General features: G+C 36.3%; 1 protein-coding gene across 3 annotated transcripts in view; it reads right to left on the bottom strand.

Annotated features, from left to right (window-relative positions):
• The window catches only part of CWC22 (CWC22 spliceosome associated protein homolog), a 69,082-nt gene that overhangs the window by 38,115 nt on the left and 6,823 nt on the right, over positions 1-24,144 (bottom strand). For all 3 annotated transcript variants that reach the window (XM_023730516.1, XM_023730517.1, XM_004375460.2), the window contains exons 2-6: positions 13,080-13,219; positions 8,721-8,788; positions 7,097-7,207; positions 1,789-2,028; positions 340-468 (exon numbers count right to left, since the gene is read on the bottom strand). In XM_023730516.1, coding sequence (XP_023586284.1) covers positions 340-468; positions 1,789-2,028; positions 7,097-7,207; positions 8,721-8,788; positions 13,080-13,106 — 575 coding nt within the window. In that variant the 5' untranslated portion in view covers positions 13,107-13,219. The remainder of the gene's footprint in view (positions 1-339; positions 469-1,788; positions 2,029-7,096; positions 7,208-8,720; positions 8,789-13,079; positions 13,220-24,144) is intronic.

Genomic DNA, 24,144 nt, shown 5'->3' with positions numbered 1-24,144 from the left:
AGTGAGGTGCAAGTTATTTGTCAGTAGCTTACATTTTTCTAAGAACTATATTTTAAATAAATATTCTCCACTAACTTTGAAATGAGGGGCCCTGGTGGTGTAGTGGTTAATAGAAGGGGTCCTGAGCAAAAGGTCAGCAGTTCAAATCCACCAGCTGCTCCTTGGAAACCCTATAGGCCAGTTCTACTCTGTCCTATAGGGTCACTATGAGTCAGAACTGACTACACAGCATCTAACAACAACAACAACAATTTTGAAATGAAGTAGCACAATAAATCAATTGTTCATGTAGATATTATGTTCCTTTGAAATACTATAAACAAAATGGCTGACACTTACCTTCCTCTAACTATATTTTCTTGAAGAAGTTCTTGAATAATAATACCTATGTTAGAAATGTTAACTTTGTTAATAAGTCCATTGATTGACTTCTTCAGTGCCTCCCAGCTCATCCTCTGGTATGCTAAGCTAAAAAAATAGATTTTAATAAAGACAAGATTTAGTCAAAAACTACAATCACAAGAGGTTTAATAAGAATATAAAAAATACTTAGTGTTCCTTTACTTTTAATGTTATTTTCACAATAAAATGACCCAAAACTACAATAAAATATAGGTGGGTATAGGAAACAGATTATATCCTAAACCATGTTCAACTTTCTGCATATACATCATGTTTAAGTAGAGATCACTTCCTCTTAATAATATAATTAAAAGGATAATGTTTTTTTCTTATGTCCATGTATATTTCAATTTATAACATTTACTACTTAGGTTCAATACATATTTATGTTACATTATATGCTTCATTTACTTAAACTTGTCTTTAACAGAAATCTTAAAATAAAGGCAATTATTTTTTGAAAAAACATTACAAGATGAAACACTCGAATATAAGCCATAAAAAGGCAATTGTTATTATGTCCCATCTCATAAAAATATGACAGAGACAACAAAGTAAAATGTTTTGAACTATAAATAAATGGTAATAATTACAGGAAAAGGAATGGAATCATGGGGCTGAAAGAATGCTCTAAATATTATTAAGAACACCTCTACATTTAAACAATAGACCTACAGCTATACCAGCTGAATGCTAGATGACTATACAGTTTTTTTTTTTTTAAGTAACCCTAAAATATTTTACTTCACAGAAAAAGTGCTGACTCCTGGTTTAGTACAATTGTAAAGATCCACTGTAGGTTTAACCTATCAATAGTACTTTTCACTATCTATGAAAAAAGACATTTCTAATAGGCACGCATGTAATTATGAGAAAAACAGTTTGAAAATTATTTAAAAAAAAAAAAGATGTGACATTTTCCTCAAACTTTTAAATTCATTCACGACAAAAATAAAGAAGTTATAAGCTAATGTCAGGGCAAGTAGTATGCAAGCAGTAAATTTTCAACAGCCAAGGTTAATTAGACAATAGATAATTTTCTTTTTAAACACTATCTCATTGCTTTGTATACAGGTAGTCCTCGACTTACGATGTATTCGAGTTATGACAAACTGCAGTTGTTTTTTTTTTTTTGTACATCTTATCATTAGTAATATGTACTACATGCAATGTTGCAGTGAGAAATTTGCTGATGTTATCACTCAGATGTTCACTCCCAGATGTTCAATCTTATGATGTATAAGGACACTGATAATAAAAGGCAATAACACTGAAAACTAAAAACCGAGGCATTTGACTTACGTCAGAACCAACTTACAACGGAGGTGTCAGAACGAAACCCTGTCGTAAGTTGGGGACTACCTGTACTTAGTAATATGAACATGCCTGCTTTTATCTGTGATCTGTTCTTGCATCATCCTGAGCTTTGCAGGAGGAATATATGCTCCACCAGTTCGAGTAAGGAGAGGATCCACTTCATCTTTCTTCTTCTTTGCAGTAGGTTCATCCTGAGCAGAGGAACTCTGGGTTACGGATGGCTCTGGGCTTCTTCTCCCAGGAGATGGGGATTTCCGGGACCTTTTCCGATCCATATCTCTTTCTCTTCGTTTTTCTCGGTCCCTACTTCTGTAATGTTAATTTTTTTTAAATAGAGAAAAGAACAATATAAATACACTCTTACAATGAACTGCACATGAAATAAGTGACAGCAGAAGTGGGCACACATATTCCGACTAGAAAAAGCGTTTGGAATGGTGAGAGAAAGTGTCTCACAGAAAAACTATAACTTACACTAGGTCTTGAAGGTTTCATAAGGAGCCCTGGTGACAAAGTGGTTAAACTATCAGCTGCTAACTGCAAAGCAGGTGGTGGGGCAGTCTGCTTCCGTAAAGATTATAGCCTTGGCAACTCTATGGGGCAGTTGTACTCTGTCCTATGGGGTCGCTCTGAGTTGGAATCAACTTGACGGCAATGGGTTTGGTTTGATTTGAAGGTTTCATTGGATTTAGACAGGGAGGGAGAAGGTGAGGAGGGAGAAGAGTACTCTGCAACTAACAGAACAGGAATTAACTAGTGAAAAAAGGGGAAGTGTTTAGGCCAGAATGAGTAGCTGTTGGTGGCTGCTGCTGAATTGATTCCAACTCATAGTGACCTCATGTAACAGAGCAGAACTGTCTCATAGGGTTTTCTAGGCTGTAATCTTTACAGAAGCAGATTTCCCGGATTTTCTCCCATGGAGCCACTGGGTGGGTTCGAGCCAACCTTTAGGTTAGCAACTGAGCTCTTAACCAGAGCTTTGTGCCACCCTGTGTTTGTGCCACCCTGGCTCCTGAGAATGAGTAGAACAATCAGTAAACAATAAAGAACAATGTTATTATGGTGGTTGGGAAAAGGAGTTGGAGTCAGACTTTGAAATCTTAAAGATTAAGTTTTTTACATGGAGATGATAGGGAATCATTAAAGGTTTCTGAGTGGGAGAATGACATAAAAATAGTGTTTTAAGAAGACAAATTGGCCTGTGATGTATATAACATATTGTATAAAAGAGAAACCAGAGTTTATCTCTAATAAAGACAATTTTTCCACAACCTGTCTGTCAGTTTGTCATATCGTGGTGGTTTGCATGTTGCTATGATGCTGGAAGTTATGCCACTGGTACTCCAAATACCAGCAAGGTCACCCATGGTGGACAGGTTTCAGCAAAGCTTCCAGAGTAAGACAGACTAGGAAGAAAGGCCTGGCCATCTACTTCCAAAAATTAGCCAGTAAAAACCCTGCAGTCACAACAAAATATTGTCCCATATAGATGATGGAAGATGAATCCCCGAGGTTAACCAATGAAAGTGTGGAAAATCCTCAATGAGATGAATTGACACAATGGCTGCAACGATGGACTTGAACATGCCAATAATCATGAAGATGGTGCAGGACTGGGCAACATTTCATTCTGTTGTACATATGGTTGCCATGAGTCTGAGCCAACTCAATGGCAACTAACAACAAAGGCAATTTTAGGAATAAGACTGTTACAATAAAATGTAATATTTAAAATTGTTTTCAATATCACTGGTACTTTTACTAGAAATCTCAGGATATCAGAAGCTTCTGGTTATTTGAAACAATGTGAAAAAAATCAACCATTTTCTAGCCACAAATTAACTCCTCCCTACTAATGTAGGTGAGTACTCTTTCTTAAATTAATCCTTTTAAAACAGTCTTGTTCTATGAAACCATCAAGAACTAAACAGCAAAGAGTGAGTGTTTGCTTTTTGCTATCTTTCCCCAGAGAAGACTTTCTCCACTTAGCTGATTTTTTATATTGCTTTTGAAACTCAGAGCCTTCCACTCATGCTTTGGGCAACCATGAGTTATATGAACATAGTAAATAAAAATAAGTTTCATGTTGTCATTCCATCACCAGGGAACAACTGAATAGATTTTAGCAAAATGTGAAGGATATGTTTGAGATGGTCTATCTTAATATACAGAAACACAACCTGCATGGAAAGAGAAAAGCAGGCAATATCCCAGGCAGCTGCAGAGGAGCAGTTTTGAAACTGAGGTATACAGGGACCTGAGTGACTGCCAGTGAGGACAGTCTGTGTATACAGTAAGGCGTGAACAAAGGGGAAAAAAGTTGGTTTCAAATACAAACTACAATTAGTCACAAGGGCGGGTATTCCAAATTCTAGGCACAGATTTGCAACTGAGCTGAGCCTTACTGTAAATGTAGCATGCTCCAAGAAGTAGCTACAGCAGGGATTTACTGACATTGATTATGATTCTTCTGAGAAACATCAGGTAAGGCAGCTAGTTAGCTGATAAAACTATGTCCCTACAATTCTTGTGCTTGCTCCTTTACAGTGCAAAAATAATAGTCTTCTTTGATTCTAAACAGAAACATCTGTCTTCAAATGCTTTCGGACTGTTAGCCTTTATATTCTACATGATATACAGCTTGATTACTTCACAGTATGACTGTGAGGATCAAATGGGACTTTAAATATCTAGAATGTATCAACTCGTAAAGAGTTACTGAAGTAATATAGCCATGGGTGTGGAAAGTGCATGAGTTTTGGGGTCAGATAAAACTGAGTTCAAATTCCAGCTGGATCATCTACCAGCTGTGTAATTGTAACCACAGGTAAGTTACTTCATCACTTCAAACCTATTTCCTTATTTATACATTAGGAATAATAGTACCTACTTTGTAAGAGTTTTTAGAGTATTTGAGAAAGTATGCAAAATACCTAGCACAGGAAGAAAATGTATAGGCATCCAGTTAATGGCGATATTACTTGTTCTTATTAAGGTAACACCAGATAAGCCTGGCTTTTTGGAGGCTAATGTGACAAGTCAGGATTAGGTACATAACAGAAAGTTGTGAGAAGATAATTTAGGCTGTAGATACCAAAAAATGTGCACAGCTCTAAACTGCAGAGGAATCTGATCAAATTTCTAGTGGAGGTATAGTCTGGGTAGTTATGGGGTAGGTAAAATATGAGACATCAAGAAGGATATAGAACCTGGTGAACAAATAGAACATGGGAGACAAGTTTTTGAAACTGCATGACTGGTAAAGACAAACAGGAAAATGAGGAGAAAGCTAATCTTATGAAGATAACAAATGTAGTTTTAGATGTCTTTGAAGGAACAAGGGAAATGGTTGTTGGAGATACATAAATAGAACTTGGGAAACAGATCATATGGTTTATGAAATACTAACAGAATTTGTTAGTTTTGCCAGATTAATTAAAACATATAATCAGTATTTAACCACTTTGTACAACACTAAGAAATTTGAATTCTTCCGCTGTTTTCTATATACTATTCAATATGCCATTGGTTCCCTTCTCTTCACTACTTAAATTGATGTGTTTAAGAAAATAATTTTTAAAATTGTTATTTCTGAGGACCCTATGTGGTACGAGCAGTTTGTGCTCAATTACTAATCTATAAATTGCAGTGGAAGAAAGGCCTGACAAATGTGCCAGGCGTTTAAGATTGCCATTAAAATTGTCGCTAGTTGTCATCGAATCGATTCTGACTCATGGTGACCCCACGTGTGCACAGTACAACTGTTCCATAGAGTTTTCAAAGCTGTAACCTGCTGCAAGCAGATCACCAGGCTGCTCTTCCAAGGCACCTCCTGGTAGGTTTGAACGATCAATCGTTCGGCTAGTATTCGAGGGCTTAACTGTTTGAGCCACCCAGGGAACCTTGATTACAGCCAAGAAAACCCTATGGAGCAGTTCTACTCTGTCACACAAAGGGTTTCCATGAGTTTAAATCAACTCAACAGCAATGCGTTTGTTTGTTTGTTTGTTTTTACTATGTTCCAGATGTGGTATTAATACAGAAGTTATTTCCAAACCTAAGACAAACTGTTCAGACACATTACAGCCCTCATTTTACAGATGAGGAAACTGATGTTCAGAATAAAATTGGTAAGAAACGTTACCAAATTTGTATAACTACAACTAAGACTTTGAACTCTAATCTGTATGAATATGAAGTATAAGGGTTCTTTCTACTATGCAACTCTACCTCATTAAAAAGGAAATACCAAAGCCACTTTTAGATGATTAGTAAATTGTCTGCACCACTACTCTTCTCAAAAGCATGGATACGTACAATAGAGCATTACTCATATAGTGGGTCCTGTTAAAGCAGTTGAGAATAGTTCCATCTCCTGTAAAATTTCGTGAACCTCTTTCCCTATACTGAGCATTCTAGTTAACTGCTCACCTACTCTCTTTGATGCTACCATTGTTTCTACCTGGGGAATTCTTTCTCCAGATCCACTAAGCAACTTTTTTCTCCATTCAACTTGCTCCTAAGCAAATACAGAGGCCATTTAGAAAGGTTTTTATAGAGGGTCTTCTAAAATGTTAGCTTCATTCGAATATTCTCATTGCAAAAGTTATTACTAATTTCTCCAAGGGAGAAAAAGAAATAACAACAAACATAGATCAATAACAAGGAATTATAACACTCCACCTAGTTTTCAATGAAAAATGAACGGTACTTACATCTGACTTTTCTTAAATATTGCCCCAAGAGTTTCCAAAAGCCCTCAATCTACTAATAATCTTTGCTTTGGAGAGGAGTTTATCTGCCCTCCCTTCAGTTCCCTTTTCCATCTCAGCCAGGTAAGTTCTATAGGTCCTGTTAGCAGGAGGAACAGGTGAGCAGTCAAGTTCTCCAAGACTCAAGAATCATTTATATTTAGAAAAAACTCCAGATTAGTAACACCATTCACAATGTCTCTCTGCCATTACATAGGAAAATAAATTTAAATCATTCCAGGTCATAAAATAAATTATTTTCTTTCATTCAGTAAAGAACTTCAAAATATCATATAAGCCAACCCCTAATGTGGTACAGTATAATGATTAAGAACCTGGGTGCTACAGTCAGACATGTTTCATAAACACGAACAAATTACTCAATTTCTCTAGGTCTCAGTTTCTTTAGCTGTAAAATAGATATAATAGTAGGCACACAACAACAACTTCACATATTTATTGCAATGAGCAGTTAAGCCACATGAAGTCCTTATCAGACAGCCTGATGCCTAAGAACATCCCAAGAATAAAAGCCAACTGCTATTTTTACTTATTCTGTTATTACAAAGCATAAAGAAAATATAAACAAATATAATTTTGCTAAAGTTAAAATTTCCAACACTAACCGTGACTCCATGCCACTATCATAAGAATGTCCTCTTCTTGAATGCTCATAGTCTGACCTGCTGTAATCAAAGTAATCTCTCTCCCGGGGGGATCTTTCTTGTTCTGCATATCTGATGTAAAATAGGAAGAACAAAAGCATAAGCTGGAAACAACTGTGTTATAAATATAATGCTAAAGCAACTCTATGACTGAAAAACTTCTTGTCAAACTGTTTTTAACAAACTGGTTTCAACGAACGGCTCATTTAGCTGATGTTTATTCAGGCACGATTACAAAAGCTCCTAGCTTTTGTGAAATGGAACAATTTCTGGAATTCACTTAACCAAACTTGTTCATCCTGATTCATATCATCCTTAATAGAAGACATATATCTGTATATCATATATAGAAAAAGGCTGTCCTGTAAATGACTTCTTTTGTTTAGTTGGCTCATTTTATTGGAACACTATACAAATGAGACCAATGTCATTGGTTGGCCTCCATAAGGACCAGTTTAATTCCATCCCAAAAGACTATATTCATCAACTGTTATTCTTGAAACCGCAATATTGTACAGCAGTGAGAATGGATTGAAATTATTAGCATACAAAGAGAGATAGCACAACATCTGTTATTTAAATCTTAAAAGTCAGTAAAATCAGAGATTAAGAAAAGTTAAATATGTACACATATAATACATATGCATAATAATATAATGCATAAGTTATATATACATCTACAATTAATTTATACACATGTATGTATATGTGTGTGTGCATAAATTTAGATGTATATACACACATATGCACAGATGTATTTTTTGAGTATAGGGAGCAGATGATTGGTGAAAGGTAGTAAGCGGTATCAAACCGTGGCAATTACCATGATGGCTATAAAACAAAGGTTTTTGGAGATATTTAGCAAAGTGGAATAAGAAGAAAGAACATAGGGAATAAAGGAGAGATCAGAAAAATGGAAGCAAGTTTAGAGAATGATTTCTCCCTTCATAAATCATTTTTAATGATTACAGCTTACTAAGTGACATAACTGAAGCCCTGATATGAATGCATGATCCACATGAATAGTAGCATTTTTGGATCTTTGATCTCAACATAATTATGATAAAATTACATAATGTATATAAAAATATTTCCTAAATATGAAACTATATAAATCTAAGATAGTAGTAGCAACAGAAGCAGTACTTCAAATAACGTAATTTCAACTCAGTATTCTATTTTACCAACTTCTACTATATTTAGTATTTGAACTATTAAAATTGTTCTCTATCACCTAAAATATTACATAAAATCCAGAATTATTTACTAGAAACTCCTAGAACAGTGATTCAAAGCTGTTTATTCCTGTTGTAGTTAGGTGCTGTCCAGTTGGTTCTGACTCATAAGGACCCTACACACAACAGAACAAAATACTGCCCAGTCCTGCACCATCCTGACATCGTTGCTATGTTTGAGTCCATTGTTGCAGCCACTGTAGATTCCTCCTAAAGCTCATTAAAGCAATATTGTTTGTAAAACCATAAAAAAGCTGTTCACCCTAAAATGAAGGACCTAAGAGCAGAGCTACTTCTTAAACTTATTTCAAAAACTTTCAATTGTATTCAGAACATATAAAATTGTTTACCTGTCTTCTGGAGAGGAGGTCCTCTGATGTGAATTATAGTTTTCCCTTCTGTCATGACCAGAAGAATGCTTTCAAAACGAAAAACGAGAGAAAGCATTTTAAAAATTATTTGTAATGTTAAAAAACATAGAGAATGAAATGTGTATCTGGGAAAACAGGAAGTACTTTAGAAATTATTTCAAAACATTTTTTTAACGTAAGAATAATTCACATTAACTAAATTGTATTAAGATAAAACAAAATTTTAAGGCCATCCAAGGTAAATGTTTATGGCAGTTACCTGTTTCCCCTATGGACCAAATATTTGTGTAATGACAACAAAAAAACAAAAGTAGAAGATAATTCTCAAATTTTAGATGCTACCTAGTCCATATTTTATTCCTATGTAGCAAGTTATAAACTTATATATAGAGCACCATTTTCTTAAAGGGCTTCTCCTGGTGAAAACCAAAATCAAGGGCCAGATGCTTTCTAGCAAGAACTCACTTTTGAGTATACTCAAGTCTTATAATTCTGCACTTGCCTCATATTCCCTTTGGTTTATGAAAACCACAATTTTAGGTTACTAAATGTAGATGAAAATAAACAGCTAGACTGACTCTATATTAAAGAGAAATATTTATAAAAATTCATTTTGTTTTCAACAAACATCATTTGAGTGTCTGATACATATGGCCCTAAGTTAAAGGGAATTAAAAACATGACTTTTAAGATACAGACCCTAGGCAAAATTCTTTCAAAAACAGACACAGAAATAAGTAACTTCAATGTATCATGACAGAGATACAAACAAAACAGTTTGAGAATATATTCTAATTAATAAATCAAAAACATTAAAGAAACCACAATATTTATCTCTATAAATAGGTAATTTTTTAATACAACTGGCCGACCTTCATACTGACAAGTTTTTGCTTGTTTTTTAAGAATTAAGATAATTTTAATTAACCTAACAACAAGAAAGGAAAAGCAGAGTATGTTTGCTAAAGTACCTTAATCTTGAAATCTAAGAAAAAAATTAAATAATCAGTAATTTGTTTTGCACATTTATATGCTCATCTACTTAATGGGAAACAGATGTATCTAAAATAGAGAATTATTCTGCACAGGAATGTAAACAAGCCCCAACTTCCTCTGGCTTTATGATTACCTAATAATTAACAGCAGTTTTGAGTCTAACGTTACCACAATTGCCAAAATACTCTCACTAACTATTGAGGTTGCAGATTTGAGACTGCCCAGAGGTGCCTTGGAAGAAAGGCCTGGTGATCCACTTCTGAAAAAAATCGGCCATTGAAAACCCTAGGGAGCACAGTTCTATTCCGACACACATGGTGTCTTTATGAGTCCGAGTCAATCTGACAGCAACTGGTGGTGATGATGCAATAACTAGACTACACAGGTGAATGAACATGTAATCAAAATTTGTAATTTAAAGTAGCCATAATTTGGCTATTTTACACTAAATGCAACCATCTTAAAATCCTGTTTCTAATGTGTTTAAGAAAGTTTTTAAAATTATTGCACTTAGCAACACAATGAAGCAGAAGTGTTCGATACATATGATGCAGGGTTACCTAAAACTTGACATCAAGATCCTAAGCCAGATATGGAGTACAAGATTTAACTGAAACTGGTAACATAAAATCATAGTGTTTACTGACTACTGTAAGACATACATAGCAAGGCCTATGTCTTACAAATAGTACAAATAGAGGGATCTCCCAAAAACTGATGCTCGTGTAGGAGACAGACAGTTTTAAAGATTCCCACAACTAAAAATATCAAAATACGTGTCCCAAAAGAGAGAGCGAGAACAATAAAACTGTACTGTCTACTTTTTCTTTTACAAGGCAATGCAATTATTTTGATTACATTAGAAAGAAGACCTCAACTCTGTGTTAACGATTTTTAACACATCTCCGCAACATCTGTTGTGAGCAAGAGGGAGAAATCAAAAATATTGAAGTCATGAATTGGAAGGATTTTGTTAAATACGATCAAGTAACAAATGTCTGGCACAGATAATAAGTGTTAACAGGAGATCTCAAGTAGGGAAAAATCAGTATGACATAGGATACTAAAGGATAACTCTGGGTACTTAAAATGAGCTTTGGTCGATGAATAGGCTCTCACTAAGTTAAAAGTCATTCTGGGGTGTAATCTAAATATTAATAACCTGAATCTCTTTATTTCCCTTACCACAGAGTTTAGAGTGCAATAGTTGAATATATAGTCAAAATTACCTTGAAAAATTCTCTGAATTGTTCATTAAGCAAAACAAATATGGCTTTGCACATACAACATCAGGTAAAGGATACATGTGAATGGTATACATTAACTAGATTAACCTATGCAGGTAGTCTACGTAGGGAGTATGCAGCCGAGAGAGCAATGTGAAAAGGTGAGTAGACCAGGAAGCCTGAGTCCAGAAGGCTTTCAGTATTCACTAGGCTCAGGGAACAAGTCTCCAACAGCAAGGCAGAGAAGGGACTAGAAGAGGTAGGGAGCTTGCTTCTAGCTAGCTAAGGAAGCTACAGTAAGGCTCAAGGAAAAAAAGAGCAGGATCCTCAACTGAATCCTCATGATCCTAACATATGTGTCCTTAGAACATCATGGGAAGATCTGAACTTCACATGAGGTCAGAACAGGCCTGAACCCAGCTAGTGGACCTGCTTGTGGCTAACAGGAAGAAGATTCTGAGAAAGACTAAACGTTTCTTTTTCTGTGTAAAAGGTATCAGCCTAAATATCTGAGCGCTTGTCTAACATGGTTTAGCTGAGAGTCGGTTCCACACAAGGTCTCCTTTTTCTCTATGTGCCCAGCTCCTAACAGAGTCTGACAACTACTAGGCCCTGGATAAGTAACTGTTTACTTATACTCATTGGACTAATGAGTATAAGTTCCAAAGAGGCAGATTTTAGAACAATATATGAAGGTATCTACTGACGGATGGGGCTACCTTAGGAAATAGTGAGCACCCTCTAATGGAGATATACAAGCAGAGGCTGGATATCCACCTGACAACAGAAGTTAGTAAAGATGGCAACAGATCTGCCTTAGTCTACAGGTCTATCCCTTCAGTCTATTAAGCACTTACTACATGCCAGGCCATGCACTTGGTGCCTGCTGTCAAGGAGCTCACGGTCTACTAGTTCTCCTTAAAGAAGAAAGTGGTTTAGTGGGGCAAAGATGGTGGAGGAGAGGAAGGGAGGAATGGTTATATTTATAGTCAAATAAAAATATACCTTCCCCTTTACTGACTTCAAGACTCAGGAAATGACATATGAGAAAAAAGGGATGGGGTTGACTTGTATATCCTTGCTGTTGAAAAGAACAGGAAATGGAATGGTTTGCTCTCCAGCTAAGTTCACTCACGGGCAGAAGAATAGTTTTGAAATCAGATGGAGTCATGGTCCCTGTTACTGCTCTGACCTCATCTTCTACTATTCTCTCTTTCTTATAACCTGCTCCAGCCACACTTGACTCTAGGCCTTTGCACTTGCTGTTCCCTCTGCCTGGCACACACTTCCCCCAGATGGCTACATGGCTAACTCCTTCACCCCTTTTGTCTTTGTCCAAATGGCTACCTTTTCAGTGGGGCCTATACTCACCTCCTTAATGAATGCTGCAACCCCAAACACTTCTGACCCTCCTTACCCTATTCTATTTTTTATCTCCATAGCACAAGTCCAGCACTTAACATTATAATTTACTATACGAATTACTTATATATTAAGTTTATAGTTTATTTTGTCTTTCTCCACTAGGACGTAAAATCCATGAGAGCTAAGATGTCTGTTTTGTTCCCATTTTACCCAAAGTACCAATAACAGCAACTGGGACATAGTAAGAAGTCAATAAATATATGTTGACTGGATAATGTCTAAAGTACATCACAGAATAAAAAGCTCTTCTATGAATCTAAAATATGCAATAAGATGCTCCACTATCACAAACGTGGAAAATGAGACCAACTGAGGGAGGAGATCCCTGTCTTCCAATTCATTATCATTCAGGAGAGTAGGCTTTTTGAGAATAATGGTAGAACTGCCGCCACTATTTGTTATTTACTTTTCTTTTGCATGTGCTCCCTCTCATGTACTTTCTTGATTTGAGGAGGCACTGATGCATGCATGCACACACACACACCCTGCATGCTCTTTCAGTTGCCCTCTTGCACACTATTACTTCCATCTGGCCAAGTATCTACATTTGAAATTGTGTCAGTTAAGTAAATGTGTATATAATCTCTATCGTATGGTTCAAATGGTATAATTATATAAATGTATTTTTGTTTACAGATTAGGTAATTGACTGTTAAGTTTACTTTGTCTATTATAAGATTCAAACACTTACTTTTATCTGTGCCACACTACTTTTCATTTTCTGTTGCCAACTGACCCAATAAATCGAACACTCCTTAAGTTGTTCCAAGCAACAAGTACCCAGTGGTCTGAATCTCTTGAAAGTTTATTTTTTCTGTCTGCAATCGTCACCTACAAAACATACCAAGAAAGCTTTGTTAATGATGATAAAAATGTATGTGAAATAATGTGTCATTCACAATAGACATTTGACTATTTTATATCTCTTAACCAATAAGCAAAGATATAAGCAATAATTTAATAAAAAAAAAATCAATAAATCCTTAAACAGTTTCACATAACAATGTATACCTAACACATATTAATAAAAAGAAACCATGAACAAGAGAGTAAATAGTAACAAGGGCTTATCAAGCACCATAAAATATTTTACTCTATGGACTGAGAAGAACAAAAATCAATTTAAACATAGATGTCCAACACCTTTATTCAAAATGTTTCAGTGAAGGAGCCCTATAGCTACATCATGAAATAGCTATCATATTTTAAAAAAACAAATGAACTGAGAATTATATAAGAGAAATTATCTATAAACTGAGTGCAACATATCCAGTGTTTCTATATAAACTAAGAGTGAAATAGCCAATATTCTTGCAATAATGATTATTCAGAGACAAATGTACTTTACATGGAAATAAAAAGTGCTAAACTAAAATGATTATGACTCAATGTTATCTATCAAAAGCACAAAGCTTCAGATATATTCACATTAGAGAATTAAGTACTTGGCTCACAGTAAGCCCAGTCATCAAAGTTAAATGCTAAAATATCTTTCAATACCCAACTGTAAAGTGAGTTTTAGTAAGTTTTGCTAAATTCTGAATCAATAGTTACATTTGCATAGAACTGCCATTCAAGCATTTTACTCGAATCACATATCTAAATGGCTTATAGTATAACGTAACGAAATCACAAAAATAAATGAAATGGAAAAATGTAAAAGAACGAGAAGATGGAGAGAATACAGAGAAAGACTTGTATTCATTACCAAAATAAATGAATAAAATTCAGAAAAAATTTTTTATTCTGAGTGCTAGAAAGGGCATTATATGTTATCTGGTCCAATTCTTTGTTTTTAAAAATGAGAACACTGAAGATCAGATAAGTCATTTCGAAGTTTTAAGTTATGATACCAGTTAGTTGTGAACCTATAACTAGAAATCTAGCGTAATGACACCCAGTTAAGTATTTCTTTCACTAGTTCACAAACTAGATACGGAATACACAAACAGCCCTGACACACTATAAAGCTATGTAGAGCTGCTGTCATTTTAATGCAGATGGGGATGTACACAAATCATTAAGTCAAGAAAAGTTTCTATTACAATTGTTAGCATGGTTTCAAGGTTAGTAAAAGCAATATACACAAGATTCTTTATAAACTTATCAATCTATGAAATAATTGCCATCTAAAGCACACCATGGCTTATGTATCTGCAGCTGCCAATGTGTCTAACTTTATATAAGGGGCCCATACAGTACTACATTCAGGCTTGTTTTTGGCTGGCAGGTTGGCCCAAAACCTTTTTGTTTGTTCGTTTGTTTTTAAAAGAGTTGCTCTGACCCTAAACCCTAACAGCCATGTAACAGACCAGTCTGTCTAGGACTCTTATCATGTCAACAACTATAGTATTTTTGTTTGAATTAGTTTCCGTGTTTGAACTCAGTCTGAAAGCAACTTTTCCTGTTGGATGCTACAACTCAGATAAACAATTGAGAATAAATTATGAAGAGCAATTCATAAAATCAGTCTCTGTGGTAGTAAGGGGGAGAGAAGAGGCACATCTATCTCCCTACCTTAGTCTGTGTTGATATAATGAAAAAATACCTCAACAAACCTGTGTTACCAAAAGTCAAATTACAAAAAAGAATTGTTTCAATGGGGAAAGAGAAGTAGATAGCCATGGACAAGCCTAACAAAAGTCCCTGCCCATATAAAGTTTACATTCTAGTTATAAGAGGGAAATCTGTAACAACAAGCAAAGCAACAAGACACTCAAGCAAAGTGGCTGGTTTGGCTTTTTTTCTACATGCCAGTTTCAGATCATTATTTCACAGTGTAAAACTAATTCCTTAAGTAACTGTCTGTGTTAAAACCAATTTGAATTCTGAAAACACGTACAATAGGAGAATTACTTGTACATATGTTGGGGCCACTTCTGACTTATTAAATTAGAAGATACATGTGGAGGTGAAAGGTAGGCCGAGGCATACTTATTTTATGAAAGCATTGCCAAGGAAATTCCCAACTCTCCCCTCAAGTCTTCTCAGCTTCCCAACTCTGGATGAGAAATCTGGTTCTTGATTTTTTTTAAGTCATGGGCCAACTTACAGCATATACTCTATAGCCTAGTTACTTTATAAGGAAAAACTTAGCAATAAATCAATTGCAAAGGGACAGATAAATTCCAATTTTATTAACACTAACTCACTTATTGGTAAGAAGCTTGTAGATGCCAAGTAGAAAAGAATATCTACATTAGTGTTTTTAAAAACTGAGAAATTATGGGCACAATTTACAGGGAAAAAAAAATCTCATTTATAATGAATGCACTGACTGCCACAGCAGAGGTTCTTTTGAGTTTAAGACACCTATACTACGTGAGCATTCAATTTTCCACTACTATTCTTTATCCAAACTACTGCAATTTTTTTTTACACATGCTATAACCTCATTTGTTCCTCACTTGGCAGAAATACTTCATACACGTATTATGGAAAGGGACACTTGTTTTCTCATTCCAAGAACCAAACCCATTGCCGTCAAGTCAATTCTGACTCATACAGACCCTGTAAGACAGAGCAGAACTGCCCCACAGAGTTTCCAAGGCTGTAAATTTTTATAGGAGCAGACTGCCACATTTTTCTTGGTAATTGATGTAATACTACCTATTGCAACATGATCACAAACACATATTCAAGCATTAAGATGGAGTCATTCAGACGCCAGAATATGTTTACAAAATGTTTTTATCATCTTTAAAATGAATACAAAAAATGAAAATTTGAGAGAAAAAAACCCACATCGAACGAGAAGTTCAGCCCTCCTAGACTAACATGTAAATACGACATAATGACAATAAATGTTTCAAATGGAAACCTAATTTGCTGTGTAAACTTTCACCAAAAATATAATAAAATAGTAATAAAAAAAATTTAACTAGCCACATATGGCTAATGGTTACCATACTGAACAGCACAATTCTAAATGATTAGTATACACTCCTGCCTTAAGTCATGGTACTCCCAAAATCCTTATCCTTGACAATCCCCATATACGGGACTAATTCTTCAGATACTAGCAAAGTTGACTAATCCATATCCAAATCAATGGTAAAAGCCACCTGGTTATCTTATAAAAAAGATTAATTATAGATCATTGTCTTAGTCATCTAGTGCTGCTATAACAGAAATACCAAAAGTGGATCGCTTCAACAAACAGAAATTTATTATCTCACAATCTAGAAGTCCAAATTCAGGGCGTCAGCTCCAGGGGAAAGTTTTCTCTGTTGGCTCTGGAGGAACGTCCTTGTCATCAACCTGCCCCTGGACTAGGAGCTTCTCTGCACAGGAACCCTGGATCCAAAGGTTGTGCTCTGCTCCTGGCACTGCTTCCTTGGTGGTATGAGGTCACCCCCTCTCTGCACGCTTCCCTTTCATTTTATCTCTTGTAAGATAAAAGGTGGTGCAGGACACACCCCAGGGAAACTCCCTTTACATTGGATCAGGGATGTGACCTTAGTAAGGGCATTAAAACCCCACCCTAATCCTTTTTAACATAAAATTACAATCACAAAATGGAGGACAAATACACAACACTGGGAATCATGGCCTAACCAAGCTGACACATATTTTTGGGGGACACAATTCAATCCATGACAATCATGATAAATAACAGATAATATGATAACCCTCATCCTAGAGTTTATCTATGCACAATGGCCAAATGTGTGATCACCAGAGTCTTAAAATACTGCTGTGCAGCAGCTGTGATATCAAATGACTCAACATGGGCTCATTCAATATAAAGAACAAGAAAGCCTGGTACTAGATATAAAGACTACTACCATCATAAATCTGATACGCTATCATGACCCACTGAACAACAGTGCAGATATGGACTGATTACATCTCCAGAAGATAATGGCCCATCCTTCAGCTCAGGCTGAGTAACCAGAAGGGAGTACTCATAAAATTAAAAATGGCCCTGATGGCAGCTATGGGGGAAGAACTGACAATTGAAACAAAAACCACAACTTGTAAAATTAATTCCACTAACCTGCAAAACAGATAAATTATGCCAGTCCAAACCATGGTATACATCATGGATTTTCTAAGTTCAAATTCTTACTTCTAATATGTTCAGATCCATCTGTTCCAAAGTGAGGTGACAAAACTGTTCTAAAGATATTACCACTGACTGCTTCAGGAACTCCCTATTATACAAATTCTGCCTAATCCCTGCCGAGACCTTCCTGTGTCTCCCTCTAGCCCTGCAAACTTTGTAATAAATATCTTTCCCTAATTCCCATTAATATACCCACAATTCCCCATAGTGTGCTTTCTCCCTTCCTGCAGCAAGTTAATCAACTTAACTTTGACAACTGGTATATCACCGAGGATCTCTGGTTGGTGGGCTTTAACATATAAGACAAATGACCTGGTTTCTCGGACGATTCAGTGGCACAGGGGATTAAAAACGAAAGAAAGAGGACAGCTGCTGCTGTTGAATAAAAGAAACTTAAGAGATACAACAACAAATGTAATGTATGGGTCTTGTTTAGATTCTGATTTGAACAATTTGCCCTACTCTAAAAAGGAATTTGTTTACACAGTAAAACCCCATGTTAATTTGAATTCAGCAGTAACTCAACTGACTAATATTCTCTACCCAGTCTTCTTAAAACAGAGGTGGGCTAAAGTTCCTATCTCAGCATAGGGTATAAAATAATGGAAGAGAACACTTTCTAATCCAGTAAGATTGTGAAATTGCTGTTTAATTATTGTTCAAAAGCCAGCAAATAGGATTGTCAATGTATACAGTAGCACTACAACAAACTAACTTAAACCATCTACACTAATAGATTTCACAGCCAATTAAAAATCATGTTCCTGAGATATCCAGAGATAAACCACATTTTTGTTTTTGGAGTGAGAAATATGTAATTTAAGTAAGATAAGAAGAACAATAATAAATGATAAATTATTATAGCCACAAAAACACTATGCTAGGCACTTCATTTATATAGCCTTATTCAATCCTCATGATTACTATGCTTTAGTGATTTTTTTAGCCTTATTTTTTCAATGTGAGAACTGAGATGCAGAGAGCTGAAGCATCTATCCAAGGTCACAGTTAGTCAATGGCAGAGCTAAAATTCGAAGCCAGATTTATCTGACGCCAAAATCATCTGATACTGCATGCCAATGAAAACGTCAACATTAATAAACTGATGTCAAATTAGTAAATTATAAAACGTAAGCAGGTACAGTCTCTAGTATGGAAATTTTCCTATCCTAAACTGCTCGATTTCTCCAAAGTTCTGGACAGTAAAGATGTGGATGTTAATATAACGCAGCACTTCTTTTCAAACATGCATAACAGTAATTTTAAGGATTCCTTTTAATCACCATACCTAGAACTCACCGTAATCAGACATAAGATGGGCAAATAAATCACCTGTTTTAGATTAAGCATTTTCGTTCGCTTTTTTCCCTCTTAAGCCCATTTTCCGTTCCCAACCTACTTACACATTAAAAATAAAACAAAAGCACAAATTACTATGTATTTTATTTCAAGTTATGCTACTATTTAAATCTAACGAGCTTTATTTCTAAAGTGTCATCTTCCCCCTTTCTATCTTTCAATCTTCACTGCCAAATAACTTCCTATCAAGTACAATCGATTACATTTCCATGCTCCAAAATGAGTGTGAAACTGACACCACTGTACACTGCTACTGTAGTTCTAGAAAAAAACGCATAAAGTACTATCATCGTCCAGATTTATACAGAATATGCCTGTAAGGAAATTCTGAGAGTTCAATATGTGTATGTCTGATACTAACTGGAAATTCCTGCGATGAGAGCAATTCATCTAGAGTTTATAGCTCTCGCTGCCGCTTTTAGCATCACTTGGTGGATTTTATGATGAATTATTACATTTTTTTCCCTTGTCACAAGTAAGCAACTCAGCAAAACCACACCTGCTCTCCCAAGCAAGAAGGATACTTTACAATGAGATGTTGCAGCACTCATGGGACCACTAGTTTAAAAATGATGACGATTTTCCAGTCTCTCTTAGTTTCTGCAAGCACTGGAAAGCAAAATATTTAATAACATTTAAAAGGAACACTTTAGATTGTTAACTGGAAGCTATGAAACTGTAAATTCTGCAATTATCTCAAAAATTTAGAAAATGAGAAAATACTCAACTAATGGCTGAAACGTACTGCTTTCTAGATTATTTCAGGAGCAGAACACTTCTACTATTGAGCCTCAGGGGTCCTCATCCAATGTTAGAGGAACTCATGGAAACATTATAAAACCGTTAAAGAAAAAGAGGGAGTCACCAAAGCAGATTCTCTTTGGCTTGCTCTTCTGCATTCTAAAGAGTAACAGCATGCTTGGTGAATTTCAAATATTATAAAGGCTTAAAAAACAAACAAAAAACCCTAGTTGCCCAATAGGGAAAATGGTAATATTAAACAACATTCAAACCTAAAAACTGGTTTAAATCTGTTCTAAATGTAAAAATGTAATGTAGGGTGGGGGAGATCCTCAGAAAAATCCCCAAACAGGGGCCAAGCCCCTACCCTTTCCAAATAATGATTTTCCTTCTCAGGAACAGATGAGATTGGCCACTGTTCTTGACCAATATATGACAAGGTGGCCGTGTCTTTTCCATTATCTGTACTGAAGGAAAACTCCTTTGTTTAGGAAAACCACTTTCTTTCTTTTTTTTTTTTTTTTTTAAATATATGTTAGTGAGAAACTTGTCCTATGACATTCCACATAAGGAAAATGATGTACTCTGATTTCATCATAGGTCCACAATTTCAAGAAAATAAAACAGTCAGAATACTTCTGTTCCTTTCTGGAAAGTCACCAGATACAGGTCCACAATCACTTATCTGCAGTTCTGAAATTTGAAATGCTCTGAAAATACAAAGTTTTTTTTTTTTTTTTTTTTTTTTTTTTAGCTTGTGGCAAACTTATTTCACATCACTGACTCAAGACTTCAATGTGATTCTCCATACTACGCACTGCAGAAAGAGCACTACGCTTCATTAGAAGGTGTTGTCCCAGACCCTAATAGGAGTTTACTTAATAAACAGTATATGTACTGTATTTCTTCTCTAAAATATGAAAATTTCAAAATATCAAAACAGTTCTGATTTCAAGAATTAAAATAAAGAACTGCAGACCTGTACTCCCTTCCTTGTTCCTAGTCATCGTATATATCAGGCATGCTTTTTCACTCAGAACCATTTGAATGACTGAAGATTCTTTTGTTCAAGTACAGGGCTGAAAGCTGTGGAGATAGTATCTGAATATTGTCTGGGTTTTTTAAAGTGATAAGGAATTAAGTACAATATGGAAACCTTTGTCTGATTCTTTGTGCAGGGAAGATAGCCCCAATTTTGAAAGACCTTAAGACAATAAGACTTAGATGAGTAAAAAAATGACAAAATCTAAAGTCTTTATCATTTTTTAAGAAATTCTATTTATTTTGTTGTTGTTGAGAATATACACAGCAATGAATTCACTGACACCAATATGTATACTAAAAACTACCCATTATAAATTGGGAGGAGGTATGCCCCGTTAATTCCTATATGAAGGCAGTCATACTGGTCTATATTTAAGCAATCAAAGAAATCAACAAGTAAGTGATACAATCATTTGGCTACACTATTGAAAATTTTTTTAAATTCTTTTACTGGTATTACGGAGCTCTGGTGGAGCAGTGTTTAAGTGTTCGGCTGCTAACACAAAGGTATGAATCCATCAGCCACTCCTGGGAGAAAGATGTGACAGGGTAGTCTGTTTCCATAAAAGAATCCAAACCAAAACTCACTGCCGTCCTGACTCTTAGAGACCCCACAGGATGGAGCAGAACTGCCCCACAGGGTTTACTAGGAGCAGCTGGTGGATTCAAACTGCCGTAGCTCTTAACCACTGCACCAAACCGTATGGGGCGGTTCTACTCTGTCCTACAGGGTCACTATGAGTCATCGGAATCGAATCCACAGCCCACAGCAATGGGTTTTTTTTTTTTTTTTTTTTTTTTTTTTTTTGGTTTATTAGTATGAGGAGGAAACCCTGGTGGCGTAGCGGTTAAGAGCTGCGGCTGCTAACCAAGAGGTTGGCAGTTTGAATCCACCAGGCCCTCCTTGGAAACTCTATGGGGCAGGTCTATTCTAAAGGGTCACTATGAGTCAGAATGGACTCATTGGCAACAGGTTTGGTTTGGTTTTAGTATTAGGAAGATCCCCTAACGTGCTCTTTCATGAAAGTGTAGGCTCTATGAAAGGAGGTATTTCTCTATAGTTGTTTCAAATTTTGTTCAGTTATCTCTTGATTTACAGTATTGACTTCCTTGAGTTTGTTTTAAAGTAAAATTCTACACGTTAAACTTCTTTACTGATTCATTTAAAAATAAATTATGACATTTATGGGGCAAATTCCTTTTATCCTGTTCCCCCTCTAACTCCATTCTCTTTCTCTACACAGCCAAGATGTTTTCAAAGATGAGTCTACACTTGGTATCTCCAATTCTGACCTACTTGTTGCTAAATCTGGAGCCCTGGTGGCACAGTGTTTAAGAGTTCAGGCTGCTAACCAAAAGGACGGCACTTTGAACCCACCAGCTGCTCCTTGGAAACCCTATGGGGCAGTTCAACTCTTTCCTATAGGGTCGCTATGAGTCAGAAACGAAGGCAACAGGTTGGGTTTGCTTTGGTGTTGCTAAATGAAGGGGCCACTTCCTTCTTCTATCCAGCACTACTCTAGCATTTGGTAATAACTCCCTCCTTCTTGAAGTTCTTACTTCTCTTGACTGACAAGGACACCACAATCATCTGGTTTTCTTCCTGTCTCTCTCCTCTGTCTACCCCTTTTATATTTACTATACCTCAGAGTTCAGTCTTCAGTCAGGAATTTCTGTTTGTTCATTGTTGTATTCACAACACAGAAGATTCTCAATACATATTTGTTAAATGGATTAATGAATAGCTCTTATCTTTTCTATCTTCATATTGTCTCTGGAAGACCATCTCCATCCCCATAGCTTCAACTAGCACAGATGAGAATGACTTTTTTATCTCCAGCCTAATCTTCTTACAGAGTTCCAAATCCTTATGTCCAACTGTCTACTGGAAACCTCCATTTGGATGTCCGAAAGCCTTCCTAACCAAGAAAGTCTAAATTGGAACTCATCTTTTCCTCCTCACCTCAAGCCAGCTCTTCCTTTAAGATATTATAAAGCTATAAAGCTTACCAAGTGGTAGTTTCTTCTTCCTCACATTGCTGCACCTCCCCTACTTCCAATCATGAGTGGATCCAAGTTGTCACCATAGGTGAGTATACCAGGCTGTCTACTAGTAGACTCCCTTTAACTTCCAGTACTGGAAGGGGGTTCTTCTGATGGGCACTGACTTTTCCTGCCTCAATGCACCCAAAGGGAAACCACTTGCTTGCTCAAAATTCAAAAAGCAAAAAGGTCAATGTTTTTTCTCCAGGTCCTTCCTTCAAATGGAAATCTTTTGTTCTCTCAGCAGTTCTAGGTAGGTCTATATGTCTTTTCAAATGCAAAATCCCTGGATGGGCTCAGGTTTTGGATCTGAGGCCCAGTACTCTACACAAGGCTGAAAAAAAAAAACCCAACAAATCCTTTTCTGTAGATTTCTACTTTTGCCCCACAGGGTTTCCAAGGAGCGGCTGGTGGATTCGAACTGCTGATCTTTTGGTTAGCAGCCAAGCTCTTAACCACTGTGCCACCAGGGGTCCATACACAGGCTACTGCACACAGGTAACAGCCTGCTTCTTTCAGGCAAATTCTAGCTCCTTTTTTAGCATATCCAATCAAGTATTGGCTGAAGGCAGAGTTACAGCTCTCTGTTATCTATTTTTTTTAAAAAAAAAAAAAAACAAGCCCACTGCCATTGAGTTGATTCCAACTCATGGCGACCCTATACGGCAGAGTAGAACTGTCCCATAGGGTTTCCAAGGAGTGTCTGGTGGATTTGAACTGCCAACCTTTCGGTTAGCAGCCACAGCTCCTGACCACTATGCCATCAAGGTTATCTATAATATACAATATTCATTTGTATCATATATCTGGTATGCTTTACAATGCTAGGTAGGAGAAACATTCAATAGCCATAGTACACTCAAATAAACACACAAACCCCTTCTAAAACATTCCAGTTTCATCTTCTCTTCTCCACATCTTGACTATCTTCCCATTCATATGTGTATGACCTCAGGCTTCTGGCTGGATGGAACCAACAGACCCTGGCCCCCTATCAATCATCTTGCTTATCTGGCCTGGCTTTTGCTCCAAGCCATTCCAGATGCAGCTCTTCTTCCCTCAGTTGAAGCATAATAGCTCTTTTTTTCCTTTCAGCCATTACAGATAACCACCAAAGTAACCAAATAAGAATCAAAAGTTTCACTTCCCATGCCCCTTCATTCTTTCTCTTACAAAGCCCCATGCTTCCATGAGTCTGGAGCCATTGCAACAAATTCTGCTCCTGATACCAACTGCAAAAATGGTGTGGCAGCAGCATCTGACCTTCTCATCTAAGTTGACAAGGGGGAAGGAGAATCATCATCATGATCAACAGCTCAAGGTTGATTCCCATGAGGCAGGGGTCCGATATGCCTTCACCCTGCAGCCTTTTTACCAATTCTGATACCAACCTTCTCTTCCATGGCACTCTCTACTTCTCTGCTAGGTTTGATAATTCATTGCCATGGCCACACAGAACTCACAGACCATACTCACACTTATGGGGTTTACTAGAAAAGTA

The sequence above is a fragment of the Trichechus manatus genome, unplaced genomic scaffold, assembly GCF_000243295.1.
Source record: "Trichechus manatus latirostris isolate Lorelei unplaced genomic scaffold, TriManLat1.0 scaffold00037, whole genome shotgun sequence".
In the NCBI taxonomy this organism is placed as follows: Eukaryota; Metazoa; Chordata; class Mammalia; order Sirenia; family Trichechidae; genus Trichechus; species Trichechus manatus.
This window is presented reverse-complemented; position numbering and strand designations above follow the sequence as displayed.